The 23,019-nt window shown below is 49.2% G+C and overlaps 1 protein-coding gene across 1 annotated transcript; it reads left to right on the forward strand.

Annotated features, from left to right (window-relative positions):
* The first annotated feature begins 5,395 nt into the window (after positions 1 to 5,395).
* LOC142498074 (indolethylamine N-methyltransferase-like) lies at positions 5,396 to 16,122 on the forward strand. Its single transcript, XM_075606582.1, has 4 exons — positions 5,396 to 5,688; positions 14,491 to 14,698; positions 15,191 to 15,444; positions 15,835 to 16,122. Exons 1-4 carry the CDS (start codon positions 5,541 to 5,543, stop codon positions 16,017 to 16,019), a joined length of 795 nt encoding a protein of 264 aa, XP_075462697.1. The 5' UTR covers positions 5,396 to 5,540; the 3' UTR covers positions 16,020 to 16,122.
* Positions 16,123 to 23,019: the final 6,897 nt, after the last annotated feature.

Genomic DNA, 23,019 nt, shown 5'->3' on the forward strand with positions numbered 1-23,019 from the left:
GACTGGACTCCCCTTCTTCCAATGGAAGAGAATCCAGGAGCACTGCACCATCAGGCACCACACTACCACGACGCACCCCACCACCACGCACCCCACCACCACGCACCCCACCACCACCACCACGCACCCCACCACCACCACGCACCCCACCACCACCACCATGCACCCCACCACCACCACCACGCACCCCACCACCACCACCATGCACCCCACCACCACCACCACGCACCCCACCACCACCACCACTCACCCCACCACCACCACGCACCCCATCACCACCACGCACCCCACCACCAACACTCCCCTTACTCACATGAGCACCACTCACCCTAGCATCACTCCCCTTACTCACACGGCTACTCACATGAGCACCACTCACCCTAGCATCACTCCCCTCTCTCACACGACTACTCACACATGCAGCACTCACACCAGCATCACTCTCCTGACTCACAGCACTCAACTCAGCATCACCACTCACCCCAGCATCACTTCTCTGACTCCCACTCCTCCCGTCCATACCTCTAGCACTCACAAGCAACACAAAAAAATTAAACCTCAAGCTCACTAAACACTTTCAAACAGACATTAACAATAAATTGCAAACAAAATATAACAGCACAAAACAAATCAATCAACACGTCTATCAATTACTCTCACAATGCACAGCTCTGTCCGTCACTCCCTCTCTCTCTCTCTCCCAACAACACAGAGAAAGAATATAAACAAATGTCACCTTTAAATAGGCCGCTCAATCACGCCATTGGTTGTTTACTCGTGCGATTCAGAAACAGAACACCATTGGAGATGTGTAAACGCCATTGGCGGTGAGTGCACGCCATTTGAACATTCCCGCCAAGCTATTCGCCATCTTGGCAAATGGTGGTGGCGCATTGATTCACTGCGGATTCGCCCATTCATGCATACAGCGAGTGTAACACGCCAAAAACATGGCTAGTTCCAAAACTGGCTAATGCTTTTTTTCGCTGCTTACTGCATAGACCCATAGTGTCATGATGTATTTTAATACTTACCCTCTTTTCATGCACCATTTATTTTAAAATCAATTAAATAAAAGATATTTTTAAGATTGCCATATAACATTAGTGATATTGAGTGCTATTATCTACTGAGTTCTTTTTTCTTTTTGATGTGTTGCATAAATAAATAAACCCTTACAATCCACAAGTGTCTGTATCTTCTTTCTTCTATTTGTAATCCATAGTTGGGATTGAGTTCCCACACTCTGATTGGCTACCAAACCATATGAGGCTAGCCATGTTTGTTTGGGTGACGTCATCTTAAAGGCAATTGAAGTACAGCCATTCTGATTGGCTGTCGTCATTGCCTTTAAATGATGTCATCAAATTTTTTTCCCCGGCCAAATCACATGGTTTTCACGGCCCAATCAGCACCGTGAGAACCATATGACGAAAATGTGACGTCATAGGCCTATACAAGCCTATGTCACCTCATTTTGAAGCTAGGCGGCGAGGAGGAAAGACCTCCTATAGAAGAAAGAAGATCAGGACGTGGCGGATGAAGATAAGTGTAACGGTATTTCTGGCCCGGCCTGACCCACCCAATCTCACATTGGCCCCTGTGGTCTAACCGGTCCCCATTACAGTGTGGTAGTGTCTGGTGGTGCACCTGTTGGCAACAGGACTCCTGAGTCTCCCGCATGATGGTGTGTGGGGAGGACCCGTCCAGACAGGCAGCTGAGGTAGTGTGCTGAGTCCTACCTAGTTCCAGTGCAGCGCCTCCACCTCATCAGGGTCCCTTCGGTCACTTGGGGATGGTCCTGGTGAGGAACTCCTCGGTGGTGCAGCCCCCTGTGCAATCACTTGACTCTTACACACGAGGGTTTCTGTGATCAGCTTCATCTTTATTGATACGGTGGGCTAGCTGCCCTCCACAATGGGGTGTCTCTAGCCCATCATGGTGCCCGTGCTTCCCTTTAAAAGGTATGTCACCTGGATCAGGGATTCCCTATCCCAGCCGGGATATCTGTATTCTGCGCCAGGTCCCTGGACACAGACTCCTACTGCAGCTATTAGAACATAACTGTCTTGACTACTTGAACTTGAACTTGACAGAACTGCTCAGAACTCAGGTCTCAGATAGAACGAACTTTTAGACACAGTGCTGTGCCTTATGTACACTCTGGAAGCTGACACACCTCTGACATCACTAACCATGGAGTCAGAGCATGTGACCACTCCCATCCATACACAGGGCACCCCACCAGGGTGTGAGGGCAAACCTCCATAATTACTGCTGGCATGCCCACAACTTACCAGGCCTTACTGTCAGCAGGAGAGATGACTGTAGCCATTTTACATGACCGCTTCATAAGAATACCCGGAAGAAGACAGAAGAAGATGGAGAATACCCCCACTATGGATTACAAATAGAAGAAAGAAGATACAGACACTTGTGGATTGTAAGGGTTTATTTATTTAGGGTTACCTGGTTCCTATTGTTGGATTACTTGTTCGAGAGCTTCTGGTTCCCCTTGATTTCTGTGAGTGGTTCATCTAATGGTAAGTAAACAAAATAAATGTATTTTATTTTTATTTTACAGGTTTTTTTTTAAAAATTTCATGACGTCCATTTTTTTTTAATGTCCATTTATTTGCCCTGAGATTATGTATGTCACTATGGATATACATACGTACAGGACAAGTCAGTGGTTGTATTTTACAGTATGTTGATTTTTAATTATTCAATTGCTTTTGATGCTCTTTTATTGCAGTTGTATTTATGTCTGTAAACTATAGATGGACATACATACAGGTATAATAAAACTTGTTTGCTTGCCCTGTTTTGATGTTTTTTGGAATTGCAATTTGCTGCTTTGTGTAAAAATGTGTTTCTAATGTACATTTCATTTTTTCAAATGTCTATTTAAAGGCTGTTTGCTATAGATTATTGAATTGGCTTATTTTTGAAAGCTAGATTTAGTGTGATAGTTATTTTGACATAGATTATTTGTCACAATGGTTTATTTTTAGGATTTGAAGTGTGTAATTGACTTGGATTGTAATTGATTGGAGATTGAATTAATTGATGGTAATTTAATTGTGTTGAGATGCTTTGTTTTTGTTTAATTGTATTTGTATCTTGTTTGGAATAGTGTATTTGATTTGGAGCATTGGTTGGCATAGTATACATCAGAGGTGGGGAACCTTTTTTCTGCCAAGGGCCATATTGATATTTATAAAATCATTCGAGGGCCATACAAAATTATCAACTTAAAAATTAGCCTGCTATATTTGGTCAAACATTTAATTAACTCACCACTAATGTGATGGCTGAAACTGCTTCTCTTTGGGTGACTAGGTGACTTGGGTGGTGGGTGACTATGACTAACTGTGGGTTGGGAACTGTACACACACACACACACACACACACAAAAACACACACACACACACACACACACACACACACACACACACACACACACACACACACATTGGGCAGGGGGGAGGGAAAACAGACTCTCAGACCCACTCTCTCTCAGACCCTCTCTCAGACCCACTCTCAGACCCACTCTCAGACCCACTCTCAGACTCACTCTCAGACTCACTCTCAGACTCACTCTCAGACTCAGACCCACTCTCAGACTCAGACCCACTCTCAGACTCAGACCCACTCTCAGACCCTCAGACCCTCAGACCCACTCTCACTCTCAGACACACTCTCAGACCCACTCTCAATCTCAGACCCACTCTCACTCTCAGACCCACTCTCACTCTCAGACACGCTCTCACTCTCAGACACATTCAGACTCTCAGACCCTCAGGCCCACTCTCAGACTCTCAGGCCCACTCTCACTCTCAGACCCACTCTCACTCTCAGACTCTCAGACCCACCCTTGGACCCTCTCTCGGACCCCCTCTCGGACCCACTCTCGGACCCACTCCCAGACACACTCACAGACCCACTCACAGACCCACTTACAGACCTACTCTCACTCTCAGACCCACTCTCACTCTCAGACCCACTCTCAGAATCTCAGACCCACTCTCAGACTCTTAGACCCACTCTCTGACCCATTCTCAGACCCACTCTCAGATCCACTCTCAGATACACTCTCAGATACACTCTCAGACCCACTCTCAGATCCACTCTCAGACCCACTCTCAGACCCACTCTCAGATCCACTCTCAGATACACTCTAAAACCCACTCTCAGATCAACTCTCAGACCCACTCTCAGAGCCACTCTCAGATCCACTCTCAGATCCACTCTCAGACCCACTCTCAGGCTCCCAGACCTACTCTCAGACTCCCAGACCCACTCTCTGACCAACTCTCAGACCCACTCTCAGACCCACTCTCATTCTCAGACCCACTCTCACTCTCAGACCCACTCTCACGCTCAGACCCACTCTCACTCTCAGACCCACACTCACGCTCAGACCCACTCTCAGACTCCCATACTCTCCCACAGACCCACTCAGATTCTCCGACCCACAGACCCACTCTCAGACTCTCAGATGCACAGAACCACTCTCAGAGTGACTCTCAGACCCACTCTCATACTCTCAGACCCACTCTCATACTCTCAGACCCACAGACCCACTTTCAGACCCACTCTCAGACCCACTCTCAGACCCACTCTCAGACCCACTCTCAGACATTCAGACCCACTCTCAGACATTCAGACCCACTCTCAGACTCTCAGATCCACTCACTCTCAGACTCTCAGACCCACTCTCAGACTCTCAGACCCACTCTCAGACTCTCAGACCCACTCTAAGACTCTCAGACCCACTCTCAGACCCACTCTCAAACCCATTCTAAGACTCTCAGATCCACTTAGAGACCCACTCTCAGACTCTCAGACCCACTCACAGACCCTCTCAAAGACTCTCAGACCCACTTACAGACCCACTCTCAGACCCACTCTCAGACCGAATCTCAGACCCACTCTCAGACCCACTCTAACTCTCAGACACACTCTCACTCTCAGACCCACTCTCAGAACCACTCTCACTTTCAGACCCACTCTCACTCTCAGGCCCACTCTCACTCTCAGACTCTCAGACACACTCTCAGACTCTTGGACACACTCTCAGACTCTCAGATCGACTCTCAGACTCTCAGACCCACTCTCAGACCCACTCTCAGACCCACTCTCAGACCCACTCTCAGACTCTCAGACCCACTTACAGACCCACTCTCAGACTCTCAGATCCGCTCTTACCCCAGTCTTATCGGTCTTAAAGGGTACTTTGCGCTCTTAAAGCCACTTAACGGAGCTTAGTGAATCGGCCCCACAGTGTCATGTCATATCTGATGGATCATTTCAATAATCCTAATGACAACTCATTATTCAGGCTACAACATCAGCAAACACGGATCAGCACCGTCCCATGTGAATGTTTGTACAGAAGCTTATCACATGCTCTGGTAATTGCTGAAATACTGCGATGCCAACCGAGGTTCTACTGTTCTACCTTCTCAAGCTGCAACTTAAGGCTTCTACACGTGCTACAAAGAAGTAACAGGATCGTTACACCAAGGACAAGCACAATGGATTCCAGTTTCCACAAGCATTACCATGATGAAGAGTTTGATCCCAGAGGGTATATAGATACGTATTTCTGTGCTGAAACTAATGATATGTTTGAGGAGGCGCTTGCATATCCGGTTAAACAACTCTTTAAATTATTCTCTTCAGGTACATTCATTTATAGTTATACTGTATGTAACGGTATTTCTGGCCCGGCCTGACCCACCCAATCTCACATTGGCCCCTGTGGTCTAACCGGACCCCATTACAGTGTAGATATGCCTGATGGTGCACCTGTTGGCTACAGGACTCCTGAGTCTCCCGCATGATGGTGTGTGGGGAGGACCCGTCAGACAGGCAGCTGAGGTAGTGTGCTGAGTCTCACCTAGTTCCAGTGCAGCGCCTCCACCTCAACAGGGTCCCTGCGTCCGCAAGGGGATGATCCTGGCGAGGAACTCCTCCGTGGTGCTCCTCTCTGTACACTCATTCCAGATAGATACACGAGAGGGTTTCTGGCTGAACTCATCTTTATTGACACGGCAGGGCAGCTGCCCTCCACAAGGAGTATCTTCAGCCGCTCATCTCGCCAGTGCTCCCTTTAGATAGGTATATCACCTAGATCAGGGATTCACTATTCCCGCAGGAATCACTGTCCTGTGCCAGGTCCCTGGACACAGCCTCCCATGGAGTTACTATATCATAACTGACAGAACTCTTCCTCAACTGGACTTGAACTAGACAGCAACTCAGGTAGAACTTTCCAGCAACTCATTTTAGAACACAGTGCTGTGCCTTATGTAAGCTTCTGAGGCTGACACACCTCTGACATCACTAACCATGGAGTCAGAGCATGTGACCAGTCCCAGCCATACACAGAGCACCCCACCAGGGTGTGAGGGAAAACCTCCATGATTACTGCTGGCATGCCCACACTTACCAGGCCTTACTGCCAGCAGGAGAGATGACTGTAGGCATTTTACATGACCGCTACATTCTCCCCCTGGTGAATCCCATCGTCCTCGCTGGGACCTACATTTGCATACCTCTTTCCAGGAAGCACTGCAACACAAAACATAATTAACATCACACAAATTTTCTCATAATGCAGTTCAAATGAATACAGTATATATCTCCATCATAAACATTACAGATACATCCTAACATAGATGTATAACAACCAGGGTTACTCCCTTATGGAGTATCCATTAGTGGTACTACCATACCCTCTTACGGTGGCTTGCGCACAGCATGGTCCACTGGGCTTAAAGCAGCAATGCTGTAACCCTCTGCGCGACACTTCTCATGTAACCCGCCAGGATCCCAATCTTCTTCCCCTGATCCTTCCTCCTCATCAGTGCCATATCCCCTATCCTCACCAGTGGAACCCATTTTAAACTCAATTTCTCCTTCCATGAGGGGTTCAGGGACATACAGGTACTCCAACCTGTGGGACACTTTGTACTTGGCAATAATGGCCCTTTCTGCCCGGCTGCTCCTAGTCAGCTCTGCGTTCCCTGCCCTCCCTGGCAACACCCATGACAGGGGCTCATCAGGGTCTGCTGGGTCTGATAGGATGTCAGGACCCATGGGCTCTATTTCCTTGCGCTCAATTTTGAACCACCTCCTTTGTAGCTCCCTTTCCCTCTGCGCGGGTGTGAACTCTCCTACTGCCGAATCGGTTACATTAGGCACCCACCGGTCCATCGAGGCCATACCCAGTTGCCCTCCACCCCTGGAACCACCCTCCGAAGCACAACCGTTCAGTCTCTCCCCAGTCCGTTCCTCACCGATTCCCTGGGACCCTCCCGACATTCCCAAACTGGACGTGGACCCACGGGAAAAGGTGACTGGGACAGGGGCTTTATCTAGGGCATGGGTTTGGGCGTAGGGACAGGTAATGGGCATCCGCGGGGTTCCGACCCGCTCTCTGCCTTCGGATAGTCCCGTATCATTGTGCGGACATGCCGATGGTTGGGCCTCACCCGTCTCAGCTCTCCTCGCAGCCTGCCAGCTCTGTGTTGACACAGGTGATCGGGAAGCATTGCCCGATCGCTGAGGCGTTGTGGTTCTCTCTCTGGTCGTTCCGCTACCTCCGCCGGAAGTGACGTCATCACCGGAACCGGATACTCCGCCATCTTGCGATGGATCCCCAAGCGGGATCTCTTCCTCCACAATGACATCCGCCGCCGGAAGTGATGGTTCTGCTCTCCGCTCCGTTCGGGCTTGGGCTAGGCCTTCCTCCTCCGTTGCCACCACCGGCGCCTGGGAAGGGTAAGGATGTATCTCACCGCTCCGTCGGCTCGGGATGGAATCCTCTCCTCCTTCTGCGCTGCAGGTCACCACGGCCGTGGGACTCCGCTGCTCCGGTTGTCTCCGCACAGGCGATCTCGGCGCCTCGAGACTCCGCTCCGCTGCGACACAGGTAAGTGCTGGTTCTTTTGCAGCACCGCTGTAGTGGTCCGCCGGTAGGCGCATCACCACCGAGGTCGGGCTTGCCTGCTCCTCGTCCGATGAAGCAGACTCCGACACTAGTAGTGGCACTTCCGCAGGGGACCGACGGTGAGGTTCCGGGTTCTCACCGCGGTTGTAGACCCCTTTCTCTCTAGGCTCCGTTGCGATCACTAGGAGCGATCCCCATTCTCCGGGATCAACTGGTTCGTTGCAGGCCGTATGCGGGACTTCAGCCGTCAGCATGGCTGTGTCTGCTCCCGCCTTGACTACCAGGGAGCCTCCTGGCAATAAATAGGGATATACCCCAATGTCCATCTCGCTCTTTGTTGTGCTGGTTAAGGGAGACACTTTGCACAATGGTCTCTCCTGTTCACCAGCTCGCAACTGTGGGACAGGAAGCTCACACCCAGCTCCTCCCTCAGACAACTCGGGTCTTGGCTGGCAGAGATAGAGACCACTCCCCCTGGTGAATATTTGGGGAGGGTCCCACAAGTTAATTGGATGCCCCGGCACAGGGGCTGAACTGTTCACAGTCCTGGGGGGCGCGGCTTCAGGTTTCGCGCCATACCTCCCCGCAGGGTGGAATTTTTCTTTTGGCGCCAATCCCGGACAACTTTCTGCAAGTTTTGCATTTGCAGCATTTTCTGCAACTGGCCCACGCGGTCTCCCCGGGTAGCGGGAACCGCCATTTTGGATCGCTCTGCAATCCATATTCACAGCAGCTGCAACTTCATATTCCTCTATCTCATCCACTAGCCTCCCTAAGGACAGGGAATCACCCCGTATCCAGGAGCACAGCATCCTAGCCACGACAGGATGGTCAGGTGACGCTCCTCTCAGAATTCGATCACAAAAGTACACCTCCACCTCAGTGGCCTTAATACAATCCCCCTTTCGCATCTCCTGTAAGACGGCTCCAATCCGCAGGAGGAACCCAGGTAGATCCTCTCCATCTTCCTGATAAAGACTGAAGTACCGCTTCATCAATTGTCCCATGTTCTTTTTACACGCACACACACCATGTGCGCTCTCTCCATTAGCCTCCGTCCGCCATTTTGGACTATCCGCACCGCGCGGATCCTCCATTCTTGCGGTCGCCATTTTCTCGCACCAACTATCGTACATGGGGCTCCGTTCTGCGGGACAGCCACCACACCGGTACAATAAAGATTAGCTTCAGATGCACCACCACAAGTGTACCTTATCTAGGTGTGACCCAGTGTTGCACTACCTCAGGCTAGGCTCACTCTCTCAGTGTCTGCTGTGGCTCCTTCCTCCCAGTCTGTGCTCCCTACGGTGAGTGTCTGGAATGGGCTAGGTACTCTGGCTGGCTCTGCCATGCAGTACTTGGGGCGTCTACCTGTCTTGGTCAGCCTAGCGCAGACCCTCTCCAGGACTCCTGACCAAGTTAACAGGCTGTCCCTTCTGGCATCCTACCAACTAGCACTGCCTCAAGGTGACTCGGTCACTATAGCCCGCTCCAGACCCCTCACTCCCTTCAGGCCCCTAGGTTGTCCCTGCGAACTGACAATATCCCGTCAGTCCCCTGACTACCCCTAGGTCCTTCCCTACGCAGCACAGAGTGGCAGCAGACGCTCTCCCTGTTTCCCAGTGTGCCTAGCTAGAGCCTGTCCTGATGACAGATCTGATCTCAGCAGCTCGCCTCCAAATGTAACGGTATTTCTGGCCCGGCCTGACCCACCCAATCTCACATTGGCCCCTGTGGTCTAACCGGACCCCATTACAGTGTAGATATGCCTGATGGTGCACCTGTTGGCTACAGGACTCCTGAGTCTCCCGCATGATGGTGTGTGGGGAGGACCCGTCAGACAGGCAGCTGAGGTAGTGTGCTGAGTCTCACCTAGTTCCAGTGCAGCGCCTCCACCTCACCAGGGTCCCTGCGTCCGCAAGGGGATGATCCTGGCGAGGAACTCCTCCGTGGTGCTCCTCTCTGTACACTCATTCCAGATAGATACACGAGAGGGTTTCTGGCTGAACTCATCTTTATTGACACGGCAGGGCAGCTGCCCTCCACAAGGAGTATCTTCAGCCGCTCATCTCGCCAGTGCTCCCTTTAGATAGGTATATCACCTAGATCAGGGATTCACTATTCCCGCAGGAATCACTGTCCTGTGCCAGGTCCCTGGACACAGCCTCCCATGGAGTTACTATATCATAACTGACAGAACTCTTCCTCAACTGGACTTGAACTAGACAGCAACTCAGGTAGAACTTTCCAGCAACTCACTTTAGAACACAGTGCTGTGCCTTATGTAAGCTTCTGAGGCTGACACACCTCTGACATCACTAACCATGGAGTCAGAGCATGTGACCAGTCCCAGCCATACACAGAGCACCCCACCAGGGTGTGAGGGAAAACCTCCATGATTACTGCTGGCATGCCCACACTTACCAGGCCTTACTGCCAGCAGGAGAGATGACTGTAGGCATTTTACATGACCGCTACATTCTCCCCCTGGTGAATCCCATCGTCCTCGCTGGGACCTACATTTGCATACCTCTTTCCAGGAAGCACTGCAACACAAAACATAATTAACATCACACAAATTTTCTCATAATGCAGTTCAAATGAATACAGTATATATCTCCATCATAAACATTACAGATACATCCTAACATAGATGTATAACAACCAGGGTTACTCCCTTATGGAGTATCCATTAGTGGTACTACCATACCCTCTTACGGTGGCTTGCGCACAGCATGGTCCACTGGGCTTAAAGCAGCAATGCTGTAACCCTCTGCGCGACACTTCTCATGTAACCCGCCAGGATCCCAATCTTCTTCCCCTGATCCTTCCTCCTCATCAGTGCCATATCCCCTATCCTCACCAGTGGAACCCATTTTAAACTCAATTTCTCCTTCCATGAGGGGTTCAGGGACATACAGGTACTCCAACCTGTGGGACACTTTGTACTTGGCAATAATGGCCCTTTCTGCCCGGCTGCTCCTAGTCAGCTCTGCGTTCCCTGCCCTCCCTGGCAACACCCATGACAGGGGCTCATCAGGGTCTGCTGGGTCTGATAGGATGTCAGGACCCATGGGCTCTATTTCCTTGCGCTCAATTTTGAACCACCTCCTTTGTAGCTCCCTTTCCCTCTGCGCGGGTGTGAACTCTCCTACTGCCGAATCGGTTACATTAGGCACCCACCGGTCCATCGAGGCCATACCCAGTTGCCCTCCACCCCTGGAACCACCCTCCGAAGCACAACCGTTCAGTCTCTCCCCAGTCCGTTCCTCACCGATTCCCTGGGACCCACCCGACATTCCCAAACTGGACGTGGACCTACGGGAAAAGGTGACTGGGACAGGGGCTTTATCTAGGGCATGGGTTTGGGCGTAGGGACAGGTAATGGGCATCCGCGGGGTTCCGACCCGCTCTCTGCCTTCGGATAGTCCCGTATCATTGTGCGGACATGCCGCTGGTTGGGCCTCACCCGTCTCAGCTCTCCTCGCAGCCTGCCAGCTCTGTGTTGACACAGGTGATCGGGAAGCATTGCCCGATCGCTGAGGCGTTGTGGTTCTCTCTCTGGTCGTTCCGCTACCTCCGCCGGAAGTGACGTCATCACCGGAACCGGATACTCCGCCATCTTGCGATGGATCCCCAAGCGGGATCTCTTCCTCCACAATGACATCCGCCGCCGGAAGTGATGGTTCTGCTCTCCGCTCCGTTCGGGCCTGGGCTAGGCCTTCCTCCTCCGTTGCCACCACCGGCGCCTGGGAAGGGTAAGGATGTATCTCACCGCTCCGTCGGCTCGGGATGGAATCCTCTCCTCCTTCTGCGCTGCAGGTCACCACGGCCGTGGGACTCCGCTGCTCCGGTTGTCTCCGCACAGGCGATCTCGGCGCCTCGAGACTCCGCTCCGCTGCGACACAGGTAAGTGCTGGTTCTTTTGCAGCACCGCTGTAGTGGTCCGCCGGTAGGCGCATCACCACCGAGGTCGGGCTTGCCTGCTCCTCGTCCGATGAAGCAGACTCCGACACTAGTAGTGGCACTTCCGCAGGGGACCGACGGTGAGGTTCCGGGTTCTCACCGCGGTTGTAGACCCCTTTCTCTCTAGGCTCCGTTGCGATCACTAGGAGCGATCCCCATTCTCCGGGATCAACTGGTTCGTTGCAGGCCGTATGCGGGACTTCAGCCGTCAGCATGGCTGTGTCTGCTCCCGCCTTGACTACCAGGGAGCCTCCTGGCAATAAATAGGGATATACCCCAATGTCCATCTCGCTCTTTGTTGTGCTGGTTAAGGGAGACACTTTGCACAATGGTCTCTCCTGTTCACCAGCTCGCAACTGTGGGACAGGAAGCTCACACCCAGCTCCTCCCTCAGACAACTCGGGTCTTGGCTGGCAGAGATAGAGACCACTCCCCCTGGTGAATATTTGGGGAGGGTCCCACAAGTTAATTGGATGCCCCGGCACAGGGGCTGAACTGTTCACAGTCCTGGGGGGCGCGGCTTCAGGTTTCGCGCCATACCTCCCCGCAGGGTGGAATTTTTCTTTTGGCGCCAATCCCGGACAACTTTCTGCAAGTTTTGCATTTGCAGCATTTTCTGCAACTGGCCCACGCGGTCTCCCCGGGTAGCGGGAACCGCCATTTTGGATCGCTCTGCAATCCATATTCACAGCAGCTGCAACTTCATATTCCTCTATCTCATCCACTAGCCTCCCTAAGGACAGGGAATCACCCCGTATCCAGGAGCACAGCATCCTAGCCACGACAGGATGGTCAGGTGACGCTCCTCTCAGAATTCGATCACAAAAGTACACCTCCACCTCAGTGGCCTTAATACAATCCCCCTTTCGCATCTCCTGTAAGACGGCTCCAATCCGCAGGAGGAACCCAGGTAGATCCTCTCCATCTTCCTGATAAAGACTGAAGTACCGCTTCATCAATTGTCCCATGTTCTTTTTACACGCACACACACCATGTGCGCTCTCTCCATTAGCCTCCGTCCGCCATTTTGGACTATCCGCACCGCGCGGATCCTCCATTCTTGCGGTCGCCATTTTCTCGCACCAACTATCGTACATGGGGCTCCGTTCTGCGGGACAGCCACCACACCGGTACAATAAAGATTAGCTTCAGATGCACCACCACAAGTGTACCTTATCTAGGTGTGACCCAGTGTTGCACTACCTCAGGCTAGGCTCACTCTCTCAGTGTCTGCTGTGGCTCCTTCCTCCCAGTCTGTGCTCCCTACGGTGAGTGTCTGGAATGGGCTAGGTACTCTGGCTGGCTCTGCCATGCAGTACTTGGGGCGTCTACCTGTCTTGGTCAGCCTAGCGCAGACCCTCTCCAGGACTCCTGACCAAGTTAACAGGCTGTCCCTTCTGGCATCCTACCAACTAGCACTGCCTCAAGGTGACTCGGTCACTATAGCCCGCTCCAGACCCCTCACTCCCTTCAGGCCCCTAGGTTGTCCCTGCGAACTGACAATATCCCGTCAGTCCCCTGACTACCCCTAGGTCCTTCCCTACGCAGCACAGAGTGGCAGCAGACGCTCTCCCTGTTTCCCAGTGTGCCTAGCTAGAGCCTGTCCTGATGACAGATCTGATCTCAGCAGCTCGCCTCCAAATGTAACGGTATTTCTGGCCCGGCCTGACCCACCCAATCTCACATTGGCCCCTGTGGTCTAACCGGACCCCATTACAGTGTAGATATGCCTGATGGTGCACCTGTTGGCTACAGGACTCCTGAGTCTCCCGCATGATGGTGTGTGGGGAGGACCCGTCAGACAGGCAGCTGAGGTAGTGTGCTGAGTCTCACCTAGTTCCAGTGCAGCGCCTCCACCTCACCAGGGTCCCTGCATCCGCAAGGGGATGATCCTGGCGAGGAACTCCTCCGTGGTGCTCCTCTCTGTACACTCATTCCAGATAGATACACGAGAGGGTTTCTGGCTGAACTCATCTTTATTGACACGGCAGGGCAGCTGCCCTCCACAAGGAGTATCTTCAGCCGCTCATCTCGCCAGTGCTCCCTTTAGTTAGGTAGGTCACCTAGATCAGGGATTCACTATTCCCGCAGGAATCCCTGTCCTGTGCCAGGTCCCTGGACACAGCCTCCCATGGAGTTACTATAACATAACTGACAGAACTCTTTCAGCACTCAGATAGAACTTTCCAGCAACTAACTTTGCAACACAGTGCTGTGCCTTATGTAAGCTTCTGAGGCTGACACACCTCTGACATCACTAACCATGGAGTCAGAGCATGTGACCAGTCCCAGCCATACACAGAGCACCCCACCAGGGTGTGAGGGAAAACCTCCATGATTACTGCTGGCATGCCCACACTTACCAGGCCTTACTGCCAGCAGGAGAGATGACTGTAGGCATTTTACATGACCGCTACATGTAGTTGAAGCTAAAATATTATTTTAATTCTGGGAGAACTGAAGCATGTGAATAAGTACTTATATTTTGTTCAATACTTTGCTAATGTGAAAAACAATGTTGTCAAAACAGTATAATTTTCCTATTTTCTAACTGTTGGCTGCAGGTCGTGTGAGAGGGGAAACCCTGCTAGATGTTACCTTTGGACCAGCAGTTTTTCATCTCTTAACCGCCTGTGATTTCTTCAAAGAGATCAATGTGATTGAATTTACAGACGCAAATATCAGGGAATTTGAAATGTGGAGGAACAAGGAGCCCGGAGCTGCTGACTGGTCTCACGCTGCAAAAATAGTTTGTGAGCTGGAAGGAAAGAGGTAAAGTATATTTTAGAAAGAATATTCATTTTCCAGGTGAGAGAAACTGTTGCACTCATGATCTGAATTATGATTTAGTTGAAAGTTATAACTTTAATACGTAGGTAATTAAAAATAGTAAGGTGAAGTTGAAAAATTAAGTAAATAACTAACAATATATACAAGATTATCTAAAATTAATCCGAAGCAGGTCCTTCCAATTACAATAGGTTATTGGGCTTAGAATTCTGAACTAGAGGGCTATAAACTAATGATGTTCACTGAGGTAAGTGACACCTAATCTGATCTGTTAATATAGCCACAAGATGCTAAAGCAGATAACCAGGTCTCTAATAGAGTATAGTGTTCATTGAAATATCCCAGCCAGTAGGTCTAGATTGTTAAATTGATGATAATAACCCGTAATATACAAAACTGAGACTGTTAACTGCCATAGCTAGATGTTAATACATAGCAAGAAACCTACTCTCCCTTTTCGTTTTGTAATTTCAGCGAGGAGTGGGAAGGAAAGGAAGACAAAGCAAGAAGAGCAGTGAAACACATTGTCAAATGTGATTTCACCAAAGATAACCCTTTGGAGCCTGTAGTCCTGCCACAGATGGACTGTCTGCTCTGCATGTTTGTCTTACTTGTTGTTAGCAAGGACCACCAGGCTTTCCGTAGCAATCTGAAAAAACTAGCGTCAATGCTAAAAATTGGGGGACATATGTTACTGGTGGGGTCGTGTAATCAATCATACTACTGCTGCGACACACTTTATTCGAGCAAATACCCAGTATGTACCTGGCAGATACCTGGAATGCGCTGCTCCTCACCTCTGACAAGCCCCGTTGCATTTGCCTTCCCAGCCTGGGTTCATGCCTGGCTGATGGGCGGCTGATCTGTTAAATGATAATGATTAGGATTTAATAGGCTGCAATGCTTCGTGTGTCTACCAGATGGCATAAATTCATGAATTGTAATGCAGTATATATATATATACTGTGCAGTATTGCAGCCAGCGGGAATAAAATGCTTCAATCCCTGCTTGGAAAATAACTCAATGCACTCGGGCAGAAAACAGTCACAAACCTCAATACACCCGGGTATACCCGAATTCGTGGGACTAGCCGAGCTCGAATAAAGTGTGTCGCCAGTGTATATGATTGGTGAGCACAAATTTTTCTGTCTGTCATGTGATGAGGAGTTTGTAAGAGAGGCTGTTTGTGATGCAGGGTTCATCATTGAGAATTCGGAAGCATTACCTACTAAAAAGACCAGCAATTTCACAGATTATGACCATATTATGTTTATGACAGCACGCAAGGAGAGGGAGGTTTAGTGATAATAGGTATACAACAATGTATCTGACACTTTACCTACTGAATGGCAAAAATACAGCAAACATCTCAATGACTACTTATAAAATAAAATGAATTGCCATATCATCTAGTAATTGTACATTTTTTAATTTAACTGCAGTGACATGACAGGGAAGTATATATGCATATATTTATTTCTGTATTACAGTATATATAAAAGTATGACAAGACCTTTATTATTTACTTTTTACATTATCTTTACTAATATGTTAGAATTAGAATAAGGTTATACTATAAAAATGTAACGCAAGCTAACGATGAACTTAGAAAGATTCAGCTGGAAGACACAGACGTGCAGTAAATTGCATCGTATAACAACCTTTGATTTACAGCCGGTGTGGATGGGGTGGGGGCGGGGGGTGGTGGGTTTGAGGCATGTGGGGAAAGACATGTAATACGTTAAGGAAAAGACAAACATATTAAAGAAACTAAAATCATTTCTGGACCCATCAGCGCACCTGCGGCTTTACTACAACTTGTATAAAGAACCAATAGGCCAAATGTGCATTGCTGCTGCTCACCCTCTGATTAGGGTGACCAGATTTTCAAAATGAAAAACTGGGACACATTAAAAAATTATTTATAAAACAAATTACATCACATGACGCGCCCTGTTGCCATGACAACAAGACATTGACGTCAGGCGGTGACATGTTGCCATGACAATGTGGCATCATGTGATACCTCTGCGCCATAATGCGTCCCGTTGTCATGTCAACTTGATGCCGCGTGACGTCACGGAGCGGCTCGTTGTTATGGCAATGTGCATTACGTGACGTCGCGCGGCCATGTTATCGGAATTTGGAGGGGAGGATACAGCCAAAGGCAAGATAAATATATAATAAATAGATCTAATTTTTTTTAATCTCCACACAGAGCCACTGACCCACACACCCACTGACCAACACACCCACTGACCAACACACCCACTGACCGACACAGACACAGAGCCACTGACCCATAGAGTCACTGACCAACACACAGAGAGCCACTGACCCACACACCCACACACACAGAGCCACTGACCCACACACACAAAGCCACTGACCCACACACACAGAGCCACTGACCCATAGCACCCACACAGAGTCACTGACCCACACACCCACACACACAGAGCCACTAACCCACACACACAGAGCCACTGAACAACACACCCACACACACAGAGCCACTGACCCACACACACACAGAGCCACTGACCCACAAACCCACACACAGATCCACTGACCCACACACACACAGAGCCAATGACCCACACACACACACAGAGCCACTGACCCACACACACACACCGAGCCACTGACCCACACCCACACACACAGAGCCACTGACCCACACACACACCGAGCCACTGACCCACACCCACACACACAGAGCCACTGACCCATAACACCCACAAACACAGAGCCACTTACCCACTGACCCACACACACAGAGCCACTGACCAACTGACTCACACACACAGAGCCACTGACCCTCTTACCCACACACATAGAGCCACTGACCCACACACCCACACACACGGGGCCACTGACCCACACACCCACACACAGAGCCACATGTGTGGGGGGGGGGAGCGAGCTATCTTGACTGGCAGCAGGCACCTCACTTCCGGCTCTCACTGCTGAGGCTCCGCTGTCACTAACCCCGCCCCCACCCTCTGCTGTCAGACCGGCCTCCGCTATCCTCCTGCTCTCCTGTCTGCCTGCATTCTGTGCTCTCTGCTGCCCCCCTGCTCTGATGGCCAAATCCAGAACACTCAAGGGCCACTAACAAGTCAAGTTTTCAGTATATCCCTGCTTCAGCACAGGTACTACTGTCATAATGATTAAGCCACTGATTGAGTCCCTTGTGCTGAAGCAGGGATATCATGAAAACCTGATCTATTGGGTGCCCTTGAGAACTGGAGTTGGCCTCCCCTGGTGTAATATCTCATATCATCTAGGAAATGTAAATGTTGAAGTGTAGCTGCAGTGACATAACAGGAATGTGTTTACATACATTTGTGTACATACAGTTGTAGCCATGGCTGGTACTGGCTATCCGTCTGCCCCTCCATGTCATGTAAGTCCTGATAGCTGCAGGCTGTAACAGGCTGTCATCTTGGGTTTTCCCCACCCTCACACAGCCTCTCTGAGTGACAGGGGTGGAGGTGAACTGGGTCTGTGTGCAGCCAATCAGGGTGCAGATCTTGTGTCCTCCCCCTCTGTACTGGAGAGGATACATTCTAAATTACAGTGAGTCTCTCCCAGCTGGGATTGAGAGGTGCTCTCAGCCCCTTAGGGGGTAGAGGGGAATATATCCTACAGATTGCAAGGCCTTAACTCTGAGAAGAGGCCAGACACCATCCAGAGGCCTGGGATCCCTTGCTGAGAAATGTATTCGCTGTAATAACACCTGCAGTGGATGCAATAAAAGGATCCAGTTTTAAAAAACCCTGCCTCAGTTACTGTTTATTGGGTTGGGGTATGAATGAGGACTTTCACAGTGGGGACTGGCTCCAGCCTGCTGTGAATGGAGGTGTTGAACCAGATAGGAAGAACACAGCCTCAAGACATCCCAAAAGCCTGACCTGTTTCCCCATACCAACGTGGACCCTCAGCATCTCCTGGATCTTAACAGGTATGAACACCACACCATCGGTAGCAAGACCAGATCTCCCGGGGTGGGGGGGGGGGGGGGGTTAGAGGGAGCAGAGCTACATACTATATGCACATGTATGACAAGACCTTTATTATTTATACTTTACATTATCATTACTAATATGTTAGAATAACAAAAATATAACCCAAGCTAGCGATGAACTTAGAAAGATCCACCTGGAAGACATAGAAAACGTTTACAGAAGACTAAGCCATCTTATTATGATAAGGGTAATAAGGGGGACAAGATCCTAGCCAATACATTTAGAGGATTAACATCTAAAACACACATTTTACTGATTAAACCCCCAAAAATGGGAAATTATATGTAACAATAAATTTCTTTAATCCAGAAATTATGTGCAGTGTAACCACACACTGGCTCACAAATTCTACTATAAAATACTGTATATAATCAGGACTCCGCAGACCCAAACTCTCTAGCACATATTTGATTAAATATAATCTACCAAAATTGTAAAAAGATGATTTTAAGACCCCAAATACTAAAATACTAAAACAACAAAACTGAAATTATTAGAAGTTATCAAGGCTTTAAAATCCTTGAAGACCCCAGAATCTAATGGCTTATAAAATACTTACTAGAAAAATTACATTAATATCCTATCCCCAATCTTAATAGATCTTTGTAATATATGTTTGTAGATGGAGCAGATCCTGTAACAGATGACAGAAGTGAGCATTGTGATACTCCATAAATAGGGTGACCAGATTTTCAAAATGAAAAACCGGGACACATTAAAAAAAATTTTATAAAACAAATTACATCACATGATGCCATGACAACGAGACACTGACGTCAGGCGGTGACATGTTGCCATGACAATGTGGCATCACGTGATGCCTCGGTGCCATAATGCGTCCCGTTGTCATGTCAACTTGATGCCGCGTGACGTCACGGAGCAGCTCGTTGTTATGGCAATGAGCATTACATGACGTCGCACAGCCATGTTATCGGAATTTGGAGTGGAGGATACAGCCAAAGGAAAGATAAATAAATATATCATAAATAGATCTAAAAAAAATTATCTCCACACAGAGCCACTGACCCACACACCCACCTACACAGACACCAGAGCCAATGACCCACAGATGTACTGACCAACACACAGAGAGCCACTGACCTACACACCCACACACAGAACCACTGACCCACACACACAGAGCCACACACCCACACACAGAGCAACTGACCCACACACAGAGAGACACTGACTCCCCCACACACACACACAAAGCCACTGACCCACCCACACACACAGAGACACTGACCCCCACACACACACAGAGCCACTGACCTCCCCACACACACAGAGCCACTGACCCACACACTCACACAGCCACTGACCCACACAGAGCCACTGACCCGCACACACACAGAGCCCCTGACCCGCACACACACAGAGCCACTGACCCGCACACACACAAAGCCACTGACCCGCACACACACAGAGCCACTCACCCGCACACACACAGAGCCACTGACCCGCACACACACAGAGCCACTGGCCCGCACACACACAGAGCCACTCACCCACACACACAGAGCCACTGACCCATACACACACCCAGAGCTACTAACCCACCCACCCACATACAGAGCCACTGAATCCCACACAGAGCCACTGACCCACACCCACAGAGCCATTGACCCACACCCACAGAGCCACTTGACCTAAACCCACAGAGCCACTGACCCTCACCCACAGAGCCACTGACCCACACAGAGCCACTGACCCATGCACCCAGTGACACAAACACAGACACTGACACACGCACAGAGCCAGTGACACACACACAGAGACACTGACACACACAGAGATGCTGACACACACAGTGACACTGAAACAGAGCCACATATACAGAGCCACACACACACACACAGAGCCACACACAGAGCCACCGACACACACACACATAGAGCCACCGACACACACACACACACAGAGCCACCGACACACACACAGAGAGCCAGTAACACACACACAGAGCCAGTGACACACACACACAGAGCCAGTGACACACACACACACACACACACACACACACACACACATACACAGCCAGTGACACACACACAGAGCCAGTGACACACACACACAGAGCCAGTGACACACACACAGAGCCAGTGACACACACACACAGAGCCAGTGACACACACACACAGAGCCAGTGACACACACACACACACACACACACACACACACACACACACACACACACACACACACACACACACACACACACACACACACACACACACAGAGAGCCAGTGACACACACACACACAGAACCAGTGACTCTCTCCCTCTCCATCTCTCCCTCTCTCTCTCTCTCTCTCTCTCTCCTGAAGCTCCGCTGACACTAACCCCGCCCCCACCCTCTGCAGTCAGACCGGCCTCCACTCTCCTCTCTGCCTGCATTCTGTGCTCTCTACTGCCCCCCCTGCTCTGATGGCAAAATCCGGAACAGCCACACAAGATACAGGACATTGAAAAAAATGCGGGGCAGCCGGGACAACCATCAAAAAACCGGGACAGCCATTAAAAAAACGGGACTGTCCCGGCAAAACCGGGACACCTGGTCACCCTATTCATAAATATAGTAAAGACCCAATGAGCTGTGTCAGGTACAGGGTGATTTCCCTGCTAAACACAGATCTTATGATCTATAGTAAGATCCTTGTCAATAGATGAAATCCAATCCTTAATACACAATGAGCATGTGGGGTTTATCAGCGAGGTCCAGGTATAGAATAACACTAGGAAAAATATAAATATTCTAGATGATGAGAACAACACTAGACTCAAAGCCATTCTACTAAGCCTAAACACAGAAAAGGCATTTGACAGGATCAATTTGAGATTCCTAAATAAAACACTGGAAGCATTGGACTTTGAAGAGTCATACCTTAAGGGGTATGCTATTTCTATCAAGATATTTCCAAAAATCCTACTGCAATCCTTAAACTCGCTGGGGGTGATTTTAATCAAATAAAAATCACTAATGGGACAAGGCAGGGCTGTCCTCTTTCGCCCCTGTTGTTTACAATAGCCGTTTGCAGCCACATTAAGAGAGAGTCCCAATATTCAAGATATTAAGATACGGTAGGAGACGAGACATATAACCTCCCACTGTTTGTGGATGATATCATTTTGACTATTGAAATCTGTTCATATCTCCCCTCAACCTACAACCTGCACTTATTGAATTTGACAGTCTGTCAGTGAAGGGAAAAAGTGTGGTGTGATTAGCGCTCAAAGCTATAAATTAAGTGAAACAAAATATACAGTAATAAACAATTGTGCAACAATATACAATATACCTTACAAATAATAAGGCAAGGCTGCCAGGAATCACTAACCCAAAACACAGTCGGTGAATAACAGAAAACAAACAATACAAACCGGCGCCTAAAGAGTTCAAAGTGGATCTGTATATTGTCCAAATGGATAGAATACCAAGAAGTTGCAAATCCAATCTTGTGCTTACAAAGTCCACAGCAAGTAGTTATGGCATATGAAAAGCAAACAGAGAAAATCATAATAGTGCAATAATGCTACTATAATACATAGACAAAACAAAGAGGACAGGACAAACAGTAAACAGACACAAACAAGGCTGAAAAAATAATACAAACAGTTAATTTAATACATATAGTTTAAATAACAATCAAGAACGCTGGTAGATGCCGATTCCGGTTTAGAAAAACCGGAATCCTACTCACAAGCTGTTCGTATAAAATGTGGAGTGTTTAGAAGGTAAGGTGTTGACTCCCACGGCATCAGATTAGTATCGGCTGTCTCGGGACTGATGCACATGCTGCCCCTCACTCCTTGGGCGGAGATGCGTCACTGTGGGTGGGTTTTAGAAAAAAACGCCTCTTCCTGCTGCTTTTATGCGAACACACACTCGTGTGAGGTCTGCCTCTGTTCACGAATAAACTCCAAATGACTGCCAAAGCGTTTCGTGCGCATGCACACTTCTTCAGGGGTATAGTCACAGGACTTGGAATGTTTATATACATATGCAATCACCCTGATTGGACTAAAAATAAACAACTCCTTAAAGCTAAAAGCAATATGATTGGTCAAAATGGTTGCCACACACAGGACATGATTGGCAACCATTTTGACCAATCATATTGCTTTTAGCTTTAAAGAGTTGTTTATTTTTAGTCCAAACAGAGTCATTCTATATGTATATAAACATTCCAAGTCCTGTGACTATTTCCCCTGAAGAAGTGCGCATGCGCACGAAACGCGTTGGGCAGTCATTTGGAGTTTATTTGTGA

The sequence above is a fragment of the Ascaphus truei genome, chromosome 6 (genome assembly GCF_040206685.1).
Source record: "Ascaphus truei isolate aAscTru1 chromosome 6, aAscTru1.hap1, whole genome shotgun sequence".
NCBI classification, from domain to species: Eukaryota; Metazoa; Chordata; class Amphibia; order Anura; family Ascaphidae; genus Ascaphus; species Ascaphus truei.